Here is an 18,708-nt window from a genome sequence, read left to right as displayed (position 1 = left end):
AGGAAGTTACTCTTACACTGTCTGAAAGTGCTCCCTGCCCATCCCACCCACTCCCAAAAAAGAAAAGGCATGGTACTAACATGCAACATCCTTGCATATGACTGAGTTTGAAGCATCGCTTGGTGGTCCAACTCCTGCTCTATTTTCTGCACTGACACGGAATTCATATTCATTTCCTTCCAGGAGACCAGTTACTTTGCATCTAAGATCTGAAACTGGTTTCTTTGTTGCTCTGACCCATCTTAAACCTTTCTTTTCTCTTCGCTCCACATAGTAACCTGTGATTTCACTTCCACCATCATCTACTGGCCTTTTCCAGGTAACTGTGACAGTATTTTTAGTCACATTTGTTACTTCTGGTTTTCCAGGAGGGCCTGGGGGACCTGTTAAGGAAGAAAAAAGTACAGTTAGAACAAAAATCAAGTCTTCAGAGATTAATAAAAACACACTGGAACTTCTTAGCTTGTTCTACATACCAAATCTATCCACCATTTTAACTGGTTCTGATTGTACTGCTTCACCCTTGCCGTATTGATTTACTGCTGCGACACGGAAAACGTATTCATTTCCTTGAATGAGCTTGGTGACAACATGCCTACAGCTTTCAATGTTTTCAGCAACCAACGTCCAGAGCAGTCGGCTAGTTTCTCTCTTTTCAAGAACATATGATTTGATTGGTGATCCACCGTCTTCTGCAGGAGGTGACCATGTAAGAGTCGCTTTTTCTGCTGAAACATTGCTGATCTCAATAGGCCCTGGAGGTCCTGGAACATCTAAAACTTTCACATGTATGCTCTCCTGCTTAGTGCCAAAAGGATTGGTTGCAGTGATTGTGTATTCTCCAGAATCTTTTCTGGCTGCATATTTGACAGTTAGAGTAGAAGAAGTTGGTGTGGTTTCAATGTGCACAATCTCTGAAGGTCTAAAATCTTTTCCAGCTTTTGACCATGCTGAAGTTGGAGGTGGTTTGCCACGGATACTAATAGCAGACACTGTAATGGTGTCTCCTGCTTTTACTGTTAAACCTTCCTTCAAAGTAGGATCGATAACAATGCTTGGTGCCTCTGTCAAAACAAACAAACAACCCCGATTGTTATAACAAGAACATGGGGGGGAGGAGGGGGGGGAGGATTTTCTATTAATTATTCAAATAAAATTCTACATTTTTAATGCCATCTACATACCATACTCATCCTTGCATATTATGGTGTCTGTGGGTTCAGATGGAGGACTGATAGCTCCAGCAGTGTTCTTTGCTCTAATTCTGAACTCATATTTGGAGCCTTCAGTAAGGTCAGTTACAGTAAATGCACAGTCTGGAACATTCACATGATTAGCTTTTGTCCAAGTCTTTGAGGGTAAATCACGCTTTTCAACAATATAGCCAGTTAACTTATGTCCACCATCATATTTTGGTTCTGTCCAAATGAGTGTTACTGAGTTCCTAGTTACATTGATAACTTCAGGTTTCCCAGGGGGATCTAAAAGAGAAAATAATAAATAGTGATCAAACAAAAATTACTTCATATTTCAGAATTTTCCTTTTTATTCTCCTGATGACTTACCAATAGGATCAAGTGCCACAACTGGTTCAGATGGCAGACTTGGTTTACCTACTCCAGCCAAATTGATTGCCATTACTCTGAATTCATATTCCAGACCTTCAGTTAACCCTGTCACTCTGAAATCTTTCATTCTTATTGGTGTTTTGTTTGCTCTCTTCCACAGAAGACTGTTTCTTTCTTTGACTTCAATGTGATAACCTAGAAGATAAATGGTGAGGTGAAAATATGAGGAGTTTTATAGAAATTTTCATTTCTCATAGCATTATGAAACATCATACTGCCTGTATGGCATGTCACATAGGCATTGTGCAAGAGGAACACTGAAAACCAGATTGAGAAATGGATGTGGACATACATTACAGATGTAAGATTGCAATGACGAGATGTTTGTAAATGCAAATTGTTAATTTTATAGACCCAAGTAATGTAACATATAGGTGACTTTGTTTTTCTTTCTTTAGATGTTTTGGCTCTGTACAAAAATATTGTTTCTCAGTTAGTGTTTTCCTGACTTTTAAGTTAAGTTTTTTTAAAAATTCATCATGGAGAAAGAGTAGGAAGTAAAACAGTGAATCAATCAATCAATCAATCAATCACTCAATTTGAAGCATAAACACCTGAGTTTTATCTTACCCTTTGACAGAGAGAAAGAACTATTAAGAACTGAAATACTAGGGAGGCTTTGGGGGATATACCTGTGATTGGTGAGCCTCCAGTTCTTCTGGGATCAGTCCAAGTTAAAGCTACAGATTCATGCCGAACATCAACAATGTTGGGAGGTGGAGGAGCATCTGGCACATCTAAACAATATAAAAAAAATGCAGTAACATTAAAAATAAATATCACCCCTAAAACTTTTTTTTTTTTCAATTTTGAAAATCAATGGATACTTACCAAATGGATGTTTTGCAATGACAGGGTCAGATTTAAGACCTTCGCCTACTCCATATTTATTTTCAGCCCTGATCCTGAATGTATATTCATTTCCTTCATGAAGTCTTGTAACTCTAAATGTGGTTTTCTGGACTGCAGAGGCACAAGTCACCCACTTATTGTTTACATTATCTCTCTTCTCTAGGACATAGTTAGTGATTTCTGAACCACCGTCATCTTTTGGAGGGCCCCACTTTAAGGTTATAGCATCGGCTGTGACTTCTTCAAATTTCACCGGACCTGTTGGTATTCCAGGTTTGCCAACAACTTTCACAGAAATCGTGCCTTCCTTGCTGCCAACAACATTCTTCAGAGTTATTGTGTATTTTCCAGCATCAGCTTTCTGGCAGTCATATACTACAAGTGTGGTGTTAACTGCTGTAGATTCAAATGCAACTCTTCCACTCTCAGTAAGTGCCTGGTCTTCGTCTTTCTTCCAAGTTACAGCTGGGACAGGCTTGCCTTTAATTGGGATTTTAAGACGGAAATTGCTACCCTCTTTAGCTATATAGCACAAATCAGGTAGATCTCTTAAATCAAGATCAGGTGCCACTGTAAAAATAAAAGAAATGGGTTATTCAACTATGCATAAGCTCTGTGATAAAAGTAAGATGCCATTTTAAAGGCATCTGATTTGTATGTATGTATGGTAATGAAAGTAAGCATAAAATTAATGTATATGAGGTAAGTGAAGCATTGAATTAATGATCTTAAGTTGCTTCTTACCAACATCATCTCTTGCCACAACTGTGAGCTCTCTTGGGATTCCATATCCAGCATCATTTTGGGCTCTCACTCTGAAAGTGTATTCTTGTCCTTCTTTTAGATCTCTCATTGAAAAATGGAGGTTCTTTGACCGCATGACTTCTTGCCATTTATCTTCATCCATCAGGACCTCGACAACATATGCAAAAATACGGCTTCCACCATCACTGATAGGTTTTTTCCATACTAAATTGCATGATGATTTTGTTACAGCTGAAGCTTTTAGATCCACAACTGGCCCAGGTGTTTCTAGAAGGAAGAAAAGCATAGTAAGTGTCCATTCAAGCTAAAAATAGAAATTATTTGAATACTAAAATAGGTGAAATGGAGTCATTTTTCTTACCAGAAGCTTTAACAGCATCACGAGTTTCACAGGGGTCACCAATACCATATTCATTTTCAGCAAAAACCCTGAAGAAGTAAGATTTGCCTTCTTCTAAGTTGGTTATCCTGCAGCTTGTCTTTGGACATTCTGTTGTTACTGTGGACCATGACTTTCTTTCTGCATCACGTTTTTCAACGACATAATTTGTGATTGGACTACCACCATCTATTAGTGGAGGTTCCCATGTAATGAAGGCAGAATCCTTAGATGCCTCCTTTACAATCAGGTTAATTGGAGGGCCTGGAGTATCTAGATAAACACAACCCCACATTTGATTTAGTAAACAAACAAACAAATCCATTAAAAAGTTAACAAATACATTATAATAGAGAAAACCCTGACACTTACCAAGTACTTTTACAACAATGGTGTATGCCTTTTTGCCACAGCTGTTCTCCAGACTGAGGACGTATTTTCCAGCATCATATTTGTTTACATTTTCACAACGCAGGAAGGTATCAAAATCAGTTGACTTGATGTCTAATCCTTGTCTATCTCTTAGGTTGGCACCCACTTTAGACCATGTAATCTTTGGAGGTGGACGTCCTCTTACTGGCACATAAAGTCTCATTGTGACTCCAGCACGCAACACAAGGACTTTCCTTAGTTCAGCATCAAGTTCTCCTTCAGGAGGAACTGTGTGTTTAACAAAAACCATGCAATTAAAACATCATCTTTAAGACTATCACTAAAGTTACTGTGACAAAAAGTCCCTCTCTGCTGGCATTTCACTAGATTAACAAACTTGTTCTCATGCCTGTGATGATGTTAGTGAGTTAGTGACCCAACTCCCATTTCAAGATAATTTGCAAACTTGGCATTTTTTTTCACTGATTTCACTTCCTTTTTTTCTGCCTTTTCCACCATTTACATTACTTGTCATATGAAGAAGTATCCTATGCTCTCTAGAATTCAAAAGAATTTCAAAGCTTCCTGGACTGTTCTGCTTATCTTGAACCATGACAGTTCTGTGAAGCAATGCTTTTGTACATACAGCAAAATACATACAGCAGCCAACATGGCTCTTAAGGAATACGTGTCATATGATTAAATAGTGTGCCACATGGATGCTTAGAATAGTAATCTTGGCTTCAAATTATTTAGAAGAAATAAAGAAGACTGAAAGTTTTTGGAAGAGAGATCTGAAAAGTCTAATTTTAGCATTAGAGAAAGAAAAAATTCTTGAAGACACAAAATAGGAGGCAGAAGAGTATCTAGCATACAAATGAAAAAAGCAGACACCAGTCAGATTCTACTCACTTCCTACCTCCCCTATTCTCTTCCAGATTAACCACTTTCGGCCTATGTTTTTTGAGATATGACACATTCAAAATTAATCTGCCTCTGTGATCTGTGACAAACCCTGTCTTTGGAACCCATCCCATAAATTAAAACAAAAGTCAACAAGGTAATTTGTGTTCAGTGAACATACTTAAAATGTCTTTGGCAGTGTGTTTATCAGGAACATCACTTGGATCACTGTATCCAATCTTATTGACAGCATAAATGCGGAACTGGTACTCTGTATCTTCCATCAGCCCTGTTACCACAAATCGTGTAGCCTGTAAGTTCTTGGGTAGATTGCATCTGACCCAGTTGTCTGTGTCAGCTCTTTTTGCTTCCACTAGATAACCAATAATAGGGCTTCCTCCATCATATGCTGGTTTGCTCCATGACAGGCTTATCGAATTACGAGTAGTATCAACCACTTTCGGGAAAGCAGGTGGGCCAGGAGGATCTGAGAATTAAAATATCATAAAGTTATCGTACCAAGTGCTGTACAAAAGTATTTTGAAATAAACATGGAAAATATCTGAGAATTTTGGCTTACATTGAGGATCACGAGCATACACTGCTTTAGATGGTGCACTAGGCTTGCCAGGTCCAGCCTTATTCAATGCTATCACCCGGAACTCATATTCTGTTCCTTCTTGGAGTCCAGTAGCCTTAACAGTTCTTTCAATGACAGGCTTTCTGTTTACCTTTGTCCAGTTAAGAGCCTTAGTTTCACGCTTCTCAAGCATATAACCAGTTATTGGGGATCCACCATCACTAGCTGGTGGCTTCCAGCTAACAGTCATAAAGTCTTTTGTTACATTGCTAATTATCGGCGGATCACAAGGTCCGGGTACATCTGTGAAGATGTAGTTGAAAGTTATGTTCACATTCATAAGTGTACACAAAACACCAGTGACTAATGAAGCTATCCCACAAAGCACTTACCATATGGATTCTTAGCAACTGCTGGTTCAGTCAAGATAGGATCTCCAACACCATATTTGTTTTCGGCACATATGCGGAACTGGTACTCATGTCCTTCTATTAGTTTCTCCACTGTGCAGCTTGTAATGGGTATATTGGCACTGACTTGGGCCCAGTTTGGTCTACTTGTTTCACGCTTGTCTACAATGTAGTTAGTAATTTCTGAACCTCCATCTTCCAGAGGAGGCTCCCAAGAAAGCATTGCACGATCTGCATACATATGTTTGATTTTAACGGAGGCCGGTGGACCAGGCTTATCTAGAAGAATTAACATCACATTGTTATATCTCTATCTCTTGCTATATCATTTAACTATAAATGTATTTATTAACAGACAGTCTTTAGCTTACCAAGTACTTTAAGCTTAATGGTTGCTGACTTTGATCCACTTGCATTTTCAGCAGTAATAGTATAGTCTCCTGTTTGCTTCCTGTTAACACTGAACAACTCAACTGTAGCAAGATTTCTCTTAGTGGTGATCTTAACACCCTCAGTTGGCTTTAAAATTTCTCCTTCTTTCTTCCAGCTGATTGTTGGCATCGGCTTGCCATATACATTTGCCTCCAGACGCACATTAGTTCCAGCTTTTACTGTAAGCTGTGATTGCATAGACAGATCCAACTCTATTCTGGGGGGAACTGAAAGGAAAGAGCCAAAAAGTTAATAAATCTAGTAAGAGATAAACATCTTATTCTTCACATGAGTGTTAGTTCAATATGCACAGACTCTTATCAGAGTTCTCAAATGCTTTTACATTTCTTACCATTTTCTGGATGAATGGTCACTGGATCAGAAGGTTCTGAAGGTCGGCTAATGTTAACTGCTGTCTTGGCAATTGCTCTAAATTGATATTGAGCATTTTCTTCCAAATCAGTAGCAGTGTATTCTTCTAGGGGTATTTGATGTGGAGTTGTATTGCACCGAACCCACTTATCACCAGGTAATTTGCAAGCTTCAACAAAATAGCCAATAAGTTTGCTACCACCATCATGCTTTGGTCTTGTCCATATCAGTGATACAGTACTCTTAGTGACATCAATAACTTCAGGTTTTCCAGGGGGATCTAAGGCAAATAAGATCATGTTAGTCTGTTTTGCCAAAAAAGCTAACATATTTAAAAATGGCTTTAACAGTGCTGGATCTTATTTACAGCATACCCACACAGTGCGCTCACAGTGCAGTCACGGTAAATGTGAAAGTATAAACTTAAGGACAAACTGACGATCATAAAGAGTTGCAGATATATTCAAAATGACCATAAAAACAGTAGTCTGTTGCAAATGATTGGTATGTTTGACTTACCAACTGGTGCTCTTGCTGTGACAAACTCAGTTGGTTTACTAGGTTTACTTGCTCCAGCTCTGTTCAATGCATAAATTCTGAAAGTATACTCAAGACCTTCGATGAGCCCCACACAAGGGTATTCTGTGGAGCGCACAGCTGTGTCATTAGCTTTCACCCACAGTAAACTGTTCCTTTCTTTGCGCTCAATGAGATAACCAGTGATTGGACTGCCTCCATCACTATCAGGTTTATCCCAGGCAACAAAAATGCAGTCCTTATTGACCTTGGTAATACGTGCATTTTTTGGTTCACTAGGAACATCTAGAAAAAAATACAAAGATTACTATCAGTCACATGCTTTCTTACTAGGAGGACTAAAAATAGAAATGCTACTATCAAAAACTGACATACCAAATGGGAACCTTGCAATCATCTTGCCAGAAGTAAGCGGCTCAGAAATCCCAAAACGATTTTCAGCACGAACACGGAACATATACTCTTCTCCAGGAATCAGTTTTCCAATTCTGCAGCTTGTCTTTGTGACAGAAGCTAAAGCTGCTACCCAGTCTCCTCGGCTTACATCACATTTCTCAACTACATAGTTGGTAATATTACTGCCACCATCTTCGAGAGGTATATGCCATGCAAGAGTGCAAGCATCAGCATCTATTTCAGAAATATCAAATGGAGGCTGTGGTGGACCTGGTTTATCTGCACAAAAATATATATTAAGAAAAAAGGGTTGAAAGAAAATGACAAACACTAGAATATACTAAAAATAGTTTTGTATAAAGCTGGGTTTAAAAATAATCAAATGGAACATACCCATGACTATCACTCTGATTTTCTGGCTATCAGTACCAGAGCTATTTTCTGCAGTAAGCGTGTAAAAATCAGAATCTTTTCTAGTCACATCCTTAATAATAAGAACAGAAGACTTTTCTGCTTTATGCACAGCAAGGCGACTGGATGTAAGTACATCTTGATCTCCTTTCAACCATTTACAGACTGGCTGAGGCTTCCCATATACATGAGCTTCAATTCTCAGTTTCTTTCCAGCTTTAATGTGAACGTGATCAGGCATCAGAATCTTAGGTGGGACTGAAAAAAAATCACACACAAACATAAAATTCAACTTCTGTAGCATATTAATTTACTTTTTCTTATGTTTTCATATGCAAGTTCTCTGCTTCTCTCTCAAGTGGAATCACCAGTAGGAACAACCTGATAATTTTTAGTTTAGGTTCCACTTTGTCCTGGTTTCAGCTGGGATAGAGTTAACTGTCTTCCTAGTAGCTGGTATGGTGCTATGTTTTGAGTTCAGTATGCAAAGAATTTTGATAACACTGATGTTTTCAGTTGTTGCTAAGTAATGTTTAGACTAAAGTCAAGGATTTTTCAGCTTCTCATGCCCAGCCAGCGAGAAAGCTGGAGAGGCACAAGAAGCTGGGACGGGACACAGCCAGGGCAGCTGACCCAAAGTGGCCAACGGGGTATTCCATACCATGGGACATCCCATCCAGTATACGAACTGGGAAGTGGGGGCGGGAATCGCCGCTCGGGGACTAGTGGGGTGTCGGTCGGCGGGTGGTGAGCAATTGCACTGCGCATCATTTGTACATTCCAATCCTTTCATTATTGCTGTTGTCATTTTATTAGGGTTATCATTATCATTATTAGTTTCTTCTTTTCTGTTCTATTAAACCGTTCTTATCTCAACCCACAAGTTTTACTTCTTCTCCCGATTTTCTCCCCCATCCCACTGGGTGGGGGGGCAGTGAGTGAGCGGCTGCGTGGTGCTTAGCTGCTGGCTGGGGTGGCAGTGAGTGAGCGGCTGCGTGGTGCTTAGCTGCTGGCTGGGGTTAAACCACGACACACTTAGGGACAGCTAGAGATTCTGCAGTGGGCAATATCTATTCCAGTCTTACTTTTACATTCCTGTACAGTTTATAAGAGAATATTTTTGAGTTTGGATTGCCTTCTCACATGTTTATGTAGAGACTTGTGCACTATTAATGCATGACACATAATTCCCCTTTATATCAGGAACTTGCTGTTGCTCACTTATTGCTGACTTTCTACAAGAGGAACATGAAGGAGGAGAAAAGCAAGACTGAAGTTCTCACTGAACTTAACCCATTTACACAGTCAATCTTTTTATACTCTTGAATTATTCTTCAGGTAGAGCCTTCTCCTACTTCTTTTGCACAAAATCTTTCCGATTTCTTCCAAAAGAAACCTCGCAGTATGTTTGGTGTACTTTCATTCATTTGGTGTAGTTTTCATTCTCTTTTGCTCCTGTACCTCTTCTCTTCGTCTTTCCATGTCACAAATGAAGAAGGTTCTTCTCATCTGCCCTTTACCCCTACATCTTCCTGTGCTTCAGTGACCCTACAACCTTAATTGGGCCAACTTGTCCTCCCTGCCTTTCGCTTTACAGTCTCAACCAAGTCTACAATATAAACAACTTGTTTTCTCTTATCTTAAAACAGCTCCCACTTTTAGCCCCATTTATCTCTCAAAATACCACTCTGACTCTTTTTCTCTTTTATTTTAAGTTTGTTGAAGGTACTTATTATTTCTCTTTAGCTCCTATCTTCTGCTTCCAGCTGAAACCATACCTGCAAAATTCTTTAATAATTCTTAATTAGTGGTCAAGTCTCATCCTTTCTGACCTGTCAAAATATTCAATACAGTTAACCATAATCCTCCAGGTGACTTCATAAAACATGTCTTTCAGGGACTCAAAGAAGTAGAATTCTTGCTCATTTAATTATTAAAGCAGAATATTGCAACATAGGTAGTATTCAAATTGTTACTTACTGAGTTGTTCTTTAATTTCAAATAGTCCTTCAGTTTCTCTTGGCAAACTTACTCCTACAGCATTTCTAGCTGCCACTCTAAACTTGTACTTCTTTCCCTCTTTCAGACCAGCTACAACAATGGAGAGATCTTTAACAACTGAATATTCTGTCCAGCGATCCGCTGGTTGTTCATCTTCTTTGTAGCTAACAATGTACCCATCGACTTTAGAGCCTCCATCACGCAGTGGTGGCAGCCAGCCTAAAGTAGCACTATTCTTTGTAATTTCAGTAACTTCAAGTTTTCTTGGTGGATCAGGTTCACCTGTCAGGGAAAAAAAAGAAACACATTAAACATTGAATTTCCAAGATTTTCTGATTATTGGGTATTTGTTGAGTTATTGAATGCAATCTATGCTAACTCAACAAGGACAATATGGAAAAGAGCAAAATTCTTAACAATTGCAAAGGTACTATGTTCATAGATTGTATTATTTGAAAGAAAATGACACATAAATATTTATGTTTATCATTGAGTAGTTAGTATATTGTCCAGTTTAGAAGCACCAACTTTAAAAAAATGCAAAATCTTATTAAAATTAGAGAAAAAACATAAAACGTGCATAACGGCATACTTACTTAGGGGATCTGTTGCTAGAACTGGTTTTGGTATGTCACTTGGAACACCTGACCCATATTCATTTACTGCTGTTACTCTAAAGAAATATTCATTTCCAGGTACAAGATTAGCTATTTGGAAACTAGTTTTCTTTAGTTCTGCAGTGACTGTTCCCCAGGTCTTCCTGTCAGCCTCACGTTTCTGCAGTATGTAATGAGTCACTGGGCTACCACCATCATTCTCTGGAGGTGCCCATGAAAGATGGCATGACATTTTGGTGACATCTGAAACCTTGAAGTCCGATACAGGTCCAGGAGTATCTAGAAAGAAATTTCAATTTATGCTAGTCTTTTTTTCTTTAATAAGTTAAAATTAAAGGGGGCTAACAGGTTCCTATACAGGGGGAGTTAGTGTTAGCTGGCACAGTTTTGCTCAAAAACTGTAGCACCTGGGGATCATAAAAAATCCTGCAATGAACTCTCAGTATAGTTAAAAAATTGTCTAGAGGTATTTCTCTCATTACTTACCCAGGACTCTGACGTTCACAAATACAGCCTTTTCTCCAGCTGCATTAACAAGTGTCAACGAATATTTGCCTGAGTCATCACGTGTTGAATTGGGAATGACACAGAAGGCCATAGTGTCAACCAGATCAACTTGTCCTTTTCTGATAACATTATCAACACCCATTCTCCTCCAGGTGACTTTTGGTGCTGGGCGACCCCTAATAATGGCAAAAAGTCTAATGGGGCATCCTGCCCTGACTGTGACTAACTTTCTCATGCTTGCATCCAACTCAATCTCAGGAGGTTCTGAAAGACAAAATTAAAGACATAAAATGCAAAGTTTAGCACATGAAATAAAATAAAACCACGGCAAGTAAAGATTGTATGTAAATACTCACAAAGAGGATGGGAAAACTCACCAAGTATTTCTTTGGGAGACACAGCTTCTTTCAGTTCAGCTGGTCGGCCAAGGCCAACCTGGTTTTGGGCAGAAACTCTGAACTCATATAATTGGTTCTCAACCAGGCTGGTGGCTGTGAATTCTGTATGAATAAGTTGGGCAGCAACATTGCATCGTTTCCATCCTGCTTCAGGATCAGCACCTTCAACTTTTGGTCTAATTTCCACAACGTATCCAATAATTGGAGCACCACCATCATACACCGGTTTTCCCCAGCCAAGGGTTATGGAACTCTTTGTGCTATCAACCACTCTCAAGTTTGTGGGAGGACCAGGTGGTTCTGAAAGACAATAAAAATTACAGATAAGAACACAGTTGTGCAATTTAGTAATCTGTTATGTTAACATTCAAATAAAATACAGTAGAATACTGTGGTATGATACCTATTGGGTCTTTTGCTACTACAGGTCTTGATGGCAAGCTTGGTTCTCCAAGTCCGACTTCATTTTCGGCACTGACGCGGAACTGATATTCATGACCAGGGATGAGATTAGTAACCTTCTTGCGTCTCTCTGGGATTGCAGTCTTAGTAACAGGAACCCATCTTAGTGATCGTTTCTCTTTCTTTTCTAAAATGTATCCTGTAATTGATTTGCCACCATCATATTCTGGTGGATTCCAAACTACAGTCATCTCTTCTTTGCTAACTCTTGTGACATCTGGAGGGTCGGGGCGTCCAGGTCTATCATATTTTGTTTTTGCAATAATGGGGTGTGTTTCTGTTGGTGGACCTGTGCCCATTTTATTCTCTGCACGAACTCTGAATATATATTCATTACCTTCAATGAGGCGTGTCACATTTGCATAGTTTGTTAGGACAGAGGAAGAGTATGTAGACCAAACCATACGCTTGCTTTCACATTTTTCGAGGATGTAGTTCTGTATTTCACAACCACCATCATCTTCTGGAGGGTCCCAAGTAACAGTACACCTATCACTTGAAATGTCAGTGACTTTCAAGTTTCTTACAGGACCTGGTTTATCCAAGACAATAACAGTAGCATATGCTACAAAACTACCAGCTGTGTTAGTTGCAGTAATCACATATTTCCCACCATCACTACGCCTTGATTTTGTGAGAACAAATTTAGATGTGTCAGAAGTTGTTTCAATACTGACTCTTGGAGATCTGGTTAGATCTGTGGCATCTTTGTCTTTTGTCCATACAACTTCAGGCTGTGGTTTTCCTCTGACTCCAGCTTCAATTCTAATTGTGTCACCTGCTTTCACAGTTAGCACCCCACTTAACTTCAACTCTAGCACTGGTTTCTGCACATCTTCCTTCACGACAACTTCAGCTGTTCTTACCCAGTCACTTTCACCTGCCTCATTCTTGGTTTGAACTCGGAATTGGTAAATCTTATTTTCAACACATTTATCTACCATGTAGTGTGTTTCCTTAATGCTGCCTTTATGAACCCTTTCCCACTCATCTGAATCTTTCAGTTTTCTCTCAACATGATAACTTAAATTGGGACTTCCGCCATCATAATCTGGCCTTCTCCATTTCAGATATACAAATGTCTTTCCTTTCTCTGCAATGTGAAGATTTTCTGGCTCTCCAGGCTTGTCAATAGGATTGATAGCGAGGATGGGAGTCTTGGTCTCTATGCAAGGACCTGGACCTATTTTGTTTTCTGCACAAACCCTGAAGAAGTATTCACGGTTCTCTCTCAGATTTGCCTTTACTAATCGTTTAGTGATATCAGAGGAGACAATTGACCATCCCCTCTGGTTTGGTTCACGGTACTCTACTATGTAATTTGTAATTTCAGAGCCACCATTATCTACTGGACTCTCCCAAGCGATCATACAAGAATCTTTTGTGACATAGCTTATTTTCAGGTTCTGACATGGTCCAGGTCTGTCAAGTACATTAACAACAGCAAAAGCTTGAGCATGTCCACAGCTGTTCTTAGCTGCTATTATATATTTGCCGTGATCAGATCTTTTTGCTTCTTTCACCTGCAGTTCAACATTAGGCAGATCATGGACTATTTCAACACGCTTTTCTTGGACTAGTACTTTGCCATCTTTAGACCATGTTATGTCAGGATCTGGCCTGCCTTTTACTTTACCAGTAATATGGATAGTTTGGCCTACTCGGACAGTAATTAAGTCTCGACAGGTCACGTCTAGGCTTACTTCTGGAGGAGAAAGAATATCCTTTGCAAGTACAGTTTCTGCCAGTTCTCTTGGTTCACCTTCTCCCACAATGTTGACAGCTTTTATTCGGAATTTATATTCATTTCCTTCTATTAACCCAGGTACTCTGAAAGCACACTGTCTAATGAGTTCATCCTTATTAATCCTATTCCACTGCGTAGTTCCAGTTTTCTGACATTCCACAATGTATCCTAGAATCGGGCTGCCACCATCTTTGAGAGGCTTTGTCCACACAAGATCAGCTGTTTCTTTTGTTTTGTCTTTTAATTTTGGATTTATAGGTGGTCCAGGAGGAGTGATAGGACGTGACGCTTTTATTGGATCAGAGCTTGGAGATGGTTTGCTTAAGCCCACCATGTTTTCTGCAAAAACTCTGAATTCATATGTGTTGCCTTCAAAAAGACCAGTGACTCTGTATTTCATATCAAGTATTGGTGTCTTATTGACACGCACCCATTTACCAGATGCTTCCCGACGTTCAAGCATATAACCAGTTATTGGAGTTCCACCATCAGATTTTGGTAGGGTCCAAGACACTGTTGCAGCATTTTCTGTAATATCATAAACAGTTGGTTTACCAGGAGGGGATGGTGGATCAAACCTATGTTTAGCAACTGTTGGTTCTGAATCAAGGGGTGCACCAATGCCTATCTTATTTTCTGCTCGAACACGGAAAATATATTCGCAGCCTTTCTGCAGTCGTGGAATCTTAATTTTTGTGTGACTTGTTCCAGAACTAACCACTCCCCAAGTTTCTTTCTTTGATTGACGCTTCTCAACAATATAATTTATTATAGGACTCCCACCATCATCTTTAGGAGGGCGCCAAGAAATAACCATATGTTCTGGTGTTACTTCAAGAATATTAATAGGACCAGTTGGCGGGCCAGGAACATCCAAAACTGTAAGATGTAGAGCAACAGTTTTGCTGCCAGCTGCATTAGATACTGTGAGTAGATATTCTCCTGTATCTTTTCTTATACAGTCTTTGATGGTAAGTACAGTTGAATAGTTGTCAGTCTCAATCTTGTGTCTGCCATCTGTTTTAATTTCAATGCCATCAGTAATCCATTTTGCAGTGGGAACTGGCACACCTCTCATAATTGCAGGAAGTCTCACTGTGGTGCCAGCTTTAACAACAAGACCTTCAATTAACTTCACATCTAGTTCCACAGATGGAGGTACTGAAATTAGAGAAAAATAGAAATTACCTTTTCAGGGGAAATACTTAAAGAAAGAGAGAAAGAATCAGTGAAACAACATGAAAAACTAAAAATTACCTAGCTTTTCTTGGCACTCTATTGGTATAGTTGTATCTGGAAGGCTAAGACCAACAATATTCTGAGCTTTCACACGGAATTTGTATATTTTTCCTTTTTGTAGGCCTGTAACAACACAGTCTAGCATAGGGACTGTCTGGAACTTTGTCCACTCATCTGCACCATCTTCTTGATATTCCACCAAATATCCAGTTATCTCAGCACCACCATCACGATCTGGTCGATTCCAAACAAGGGAAACTTCGGTCTTGTCAACATCTACATGATGCAGATTCTTTGGTGGCCCTGGAGGATCTTTTAAGACAGAAAACCAAAATGGTTACTAGGATGGCCAATCTATGGTAGCAGTGTACCATGGTCACATTAGTACCAACAAGATAACCTAAAAAATTACCAAGAACAATATGAACAAAACAAATCATATAACTGAAAAACACTTACGCAGTGGATCTATAGCTTTAATAGGCTTGAGTGTTTCCACATATGGGCCTCTACCAAACTGATTCTCAGCTGCAACTCGGAAGACATACTGAGTGCCTTCTATCAGATATTTAGCCATGTGACTGCGTTTCTTGGAGGATGACGAGATGGTTACCCACTGTGCAGAAGCTACATCTTTCCTTTCCACCACATAGTTTGTAATGACAGAGCCACCATCATCTTCTGGTTCCATCCAAGTGAGATAGCAAGAATCACTTCTAACTTCACTGACTTGCAGATTTCTGGGCGGACCAGGCTTATCTAGTATTGGCAAAAATTGAATCTGTTATTTATTTGATAACCAAAGCATTTTTTACAAAACCTGGTAAATTTCAAGATAAATTAATATATTTCATGTAATTTGTAGTTTTTTGCCTACCACGTATTTCTTATAACTCAGTTTATTGATATTTTCCAGACATTCCTTCATTTCTTAGTCTCTAATTATAGGATAAAAACATGCAGCATAAAAGGAACATCAAAAGATTACCTAAGACCACAACTTTTACTGAAACAGTCTTTGAACCAGCTGGATTTTCAACTGTCAGGGAGTAAATTCCACCATCTTCATGGACAGTGTTACGAATTTCAAGCTTACTGCCAACTCCTGTAACCTCAATATCAGCTTTGGGTGAGACCTCATGATCTTCTTTCTTCCAAGAAACTTTTGGGAATGGAACACCTTTAATAACAGCACTAAGTCTCAGGGTATCTCCAGCTTTTACATGCTGTTCTCGGGCCATGTTAGCATCAAGTATCAGCTCAGGAGGTTCTGGAATCAAAATGATACGTTTTTAGAAAATGAGGAAAAAAAATCTCTTCTTAGATAAACTCATCTGATTTTATTAAACTCACCAAGTCTGTCCTTTACTTCTACTGGATCAGGAACATAGGCTGGTTCAGATTCACCTGCTGCATTGACTGCCTTGACCCTGAACTTATAGGTCAAACCCTCAGTAAGGCCAGTGACTTTGTATTTTGTTTCAGGACAAGAATCTGCTGTGAGATTGGCCTTTTTCCATTCTTCATCTCCAACTTTCTGATACTCAACAAGGTAGCCAATTATCTTGCCATTACCATCATGGCGTGGTGGTTGCCAAGATAAATCAACTGAATTTTTAGTTTTATCTACTGCTTCTGGATTAATAGGTGGACTTGGTTTTACTGTTAAAAAAGCAAAAAAAAAAAGAAAGAGATGGGGAAAAAAGGAAACTATTAAAATGATTTTCTAACTGAAATGAGGAGTGCATTAAAATTTTGAGAAATGAAATTTAATACTTTACCGATTGGATCTCTAGCGAAAATTGGCTTTGAAGGTGGACTAGGATCACCAATGCCAATTTCATTTTCTGCTGAAACACGGAATTCATATTGACAGCCTTCAAGGAGGTCAGGTACTTTGAACTGAGTACTGGGGAAAATTGGGTCTTTGGTAACTCTGACCCATCGTGTAGCCATTGTTTCCTTCTTTTCTACAATATAGTTTGTTATTGGCTTGCCTCCATCATATGGCTTGTTCCAAACTACTACTGCAGAGTCTTTGGTAACATCCTTAATGATTGGTTGTTCAGGTGCATCAGGAACACCTGGGTGAAAAGAAAAAAAAAAGAGCTTATGAGCACTACAAACAGAGTAAAGATTAAAGTATCAAAGTAAGATTGCAAATGAATAACATACGGAAACGGTCCTTGGCTTTCATCTCATCAGAGATGAGAGGATCACTTATGCCATAAAGATTTTCAGCGTAAATTCGAATTTGATATTCTTTTCCTTCAAGCAGCTTAGGAATTTTGCATGTTGTCTTAACTGTGGCAGATGTAACTGGCATCCACAGGTCTCTGTGTGCATCCTTCTTCTCAATAATATAATTTGTAATTTCACTGCCTCCATCATCTAATGGAGGTTTCCAGGAAACTATCATATGATCTTTATGAACTTCATCAAATATAACTGGGCCTACTGGAGGTGATGGGCGATCTGTTTAAGGAAAAATAAAGAATACACATGCTTTTATATGAACTTCACTTAATGACATAAACAGTGTCAATACAGTAAATGTATTATGAAATTAGAAACTTGGCATCATAGTTTTAATAAGGAATCAAGACCTCAAGACTATTCCTCTTTAATAAGTGTTTGACTTGCCAAACTTAATTCCTTATTGCTTATATGGTATTTGGTGATTGACATTTTCTACAGTGTTGACATTGTCTAAATGCATGTAGAGACATTAAGTTATTTGTGCTGAATAAACCAAGCCAGAGTTAACTATGTACTCAAAATAAATAAATAGTATTTCAGTATAAAAGAGAATGCAATAAATCAAGTTATTGTAATAAAGAACCCATTGTAATAGTTATATTTTATATAATTCAATGAATTATAATCACTACTAAAAATCACAGACAATACTGTTGTTCAGTAAAACCTACCAACAACATTAACTTGACAAAATCCTTTTCTTGATCCTGTGCTGTTCTCTACAGTAACACAATATTTGCCTGAGTCTTCACGGACAGATTTTAGTATCCCCAAGCAAAGAGTTGTAGGAGTTGTCTTGATCTTTGTACGGTCATCTTCTTTCACAACAATATCATCCTTTAGCCAAGTAACCTTTGGTGCAGGTTTGCCTGAGTAACGTCCAGTCAGGCTGAAAGCTTCACCAACCCGAACAATAAGCTTGTCTCTAAAGTCAAGATCAAGTGATGGAGGAGCTGAAAGACAATATTAAAAAACACAAATATCAGCAACATTAATAAGAAAAGTAAGGAATCAGCAAATGTAATCAGTGTTTTCAAAAGAAATATGAAAAAGATACATACCAATTTCATCCTTGCATGTGATTGGTTTTGTACAAAATGATGGCTTGCCTTGCCCCACAATATTACAAGCACTCACACGATACTCGTAGGTGTCACCCTCTTTCAAGCCTTCTACAGTGTATTTCCTATCAAGCATTTTCTCCTTTGTAACTCTGTGGAATTTTTCTTTTCCAATGAGACGGCTCTCTAGAACGTACATGGTGATATCTGAACCTCCATTATATTTTGGAGGGTTCCAAGTTAATGTAACAGAGTTCTTGGTAACTGCTTTTACTTCTAGGTCTTCTGGACGGTCAGGAACAGCTGTGAATAAGCAAAAAAATATGATAAATGCATTTTTCTGCATATTTATCTTATATGATGGTAATCCAAACCTGAAA

At 38.8% G+C, this 18,708-nt stretch overlaps 1 protein-coding gene across 1 annotated transcript in view; it reads right to left on the bottom strand.

The window, feature by feature from the left end:
* The window catches only part of TTN (titin), a 242,040-nt gene that overhangs the window by 45,303 nt on the left and 178,029 nt on the right, over positions 1-18,708 (bottom strand). The window contains 30 exon segments of the mRNA XM_010569298.1: positions 81-383; positions 477-1,064; positions 1,185-1,481; positions 1,566-1,763; positions 2,261-2,365; positions 2,460-3,050; positions 3,225-3,512; positions 3,607-3,897; positions 3,997-4,284; positions 5,081-5,386; positions 5,480-5,782; positions 5,872-6,168; positions 6,261-6,548; positions 6,674-6,973; positions 7,213-7,515; positions 7,606-7,905; positions 8,020-8,295; positions 10,018-10,320; positions 10,635-10,934; positions 11,142-11,426; positions 11,540-11,860; positions 11,964-14,930; positions 15,027-15,320; positions 15,468-15,767; positions 15,997-16,278; positions 16,362-16,670; positions 16,790-17,092; positions 17,184-17,483; positions 17,939-18,220; positions 18,329-18,631. Of these exon segments, the coding sequence (XP_010567600.1) occupies positions 81-383; positions 477-1,064; positions 1,185-1,481; positions 1,566-1,763; positions 2,261-2,365; positions 2,460-3,050; positions 3,225-3,512; positions 3,607-3,897; positions 3,997-4,284; positions 5,081-5,386; positions 5,480-5,782; positions 5,872-6,168; positions 6,261-6,548; positions 6,674-6,973; positions 7,213-7,515; positions 7,606-7,905; positions 8,020-8,295; positions 10,018-10,320; positions 10,635-10,934; positions 11,142-11,426; positions 11,540-11,860; positions 11,964-14,930; positions 15,027-15,320; positions 15,468-15,767; positions 15,997-16,278; positions 16,362-16,670; positions 16,790-17,092; positions 17,184-17,483; positions 17,939-18,220; positions 18,329-18,631 (11,871 nt within the window).

This window comes from Haliaeetus leucocephalus, unplaced genomic scaffold (genome assembly GCF_000737465.1).
Source record: "Haliaeetus leucocephalus isolate CR32 unplaced genomic scaffold, Haliaeetus_leucocephalus-4.0 Scaffold1, whole genome shotgun sequence".
NCBI lineage: Eukaryota > Metazoa > Chordata > Aves > Accipitriformes > Accipitridae > Haliaeetus > Haliaeetus leucocephalus.
This window is presented reverse-complemented; position numbering and strand designations above follow the sequence as displayed.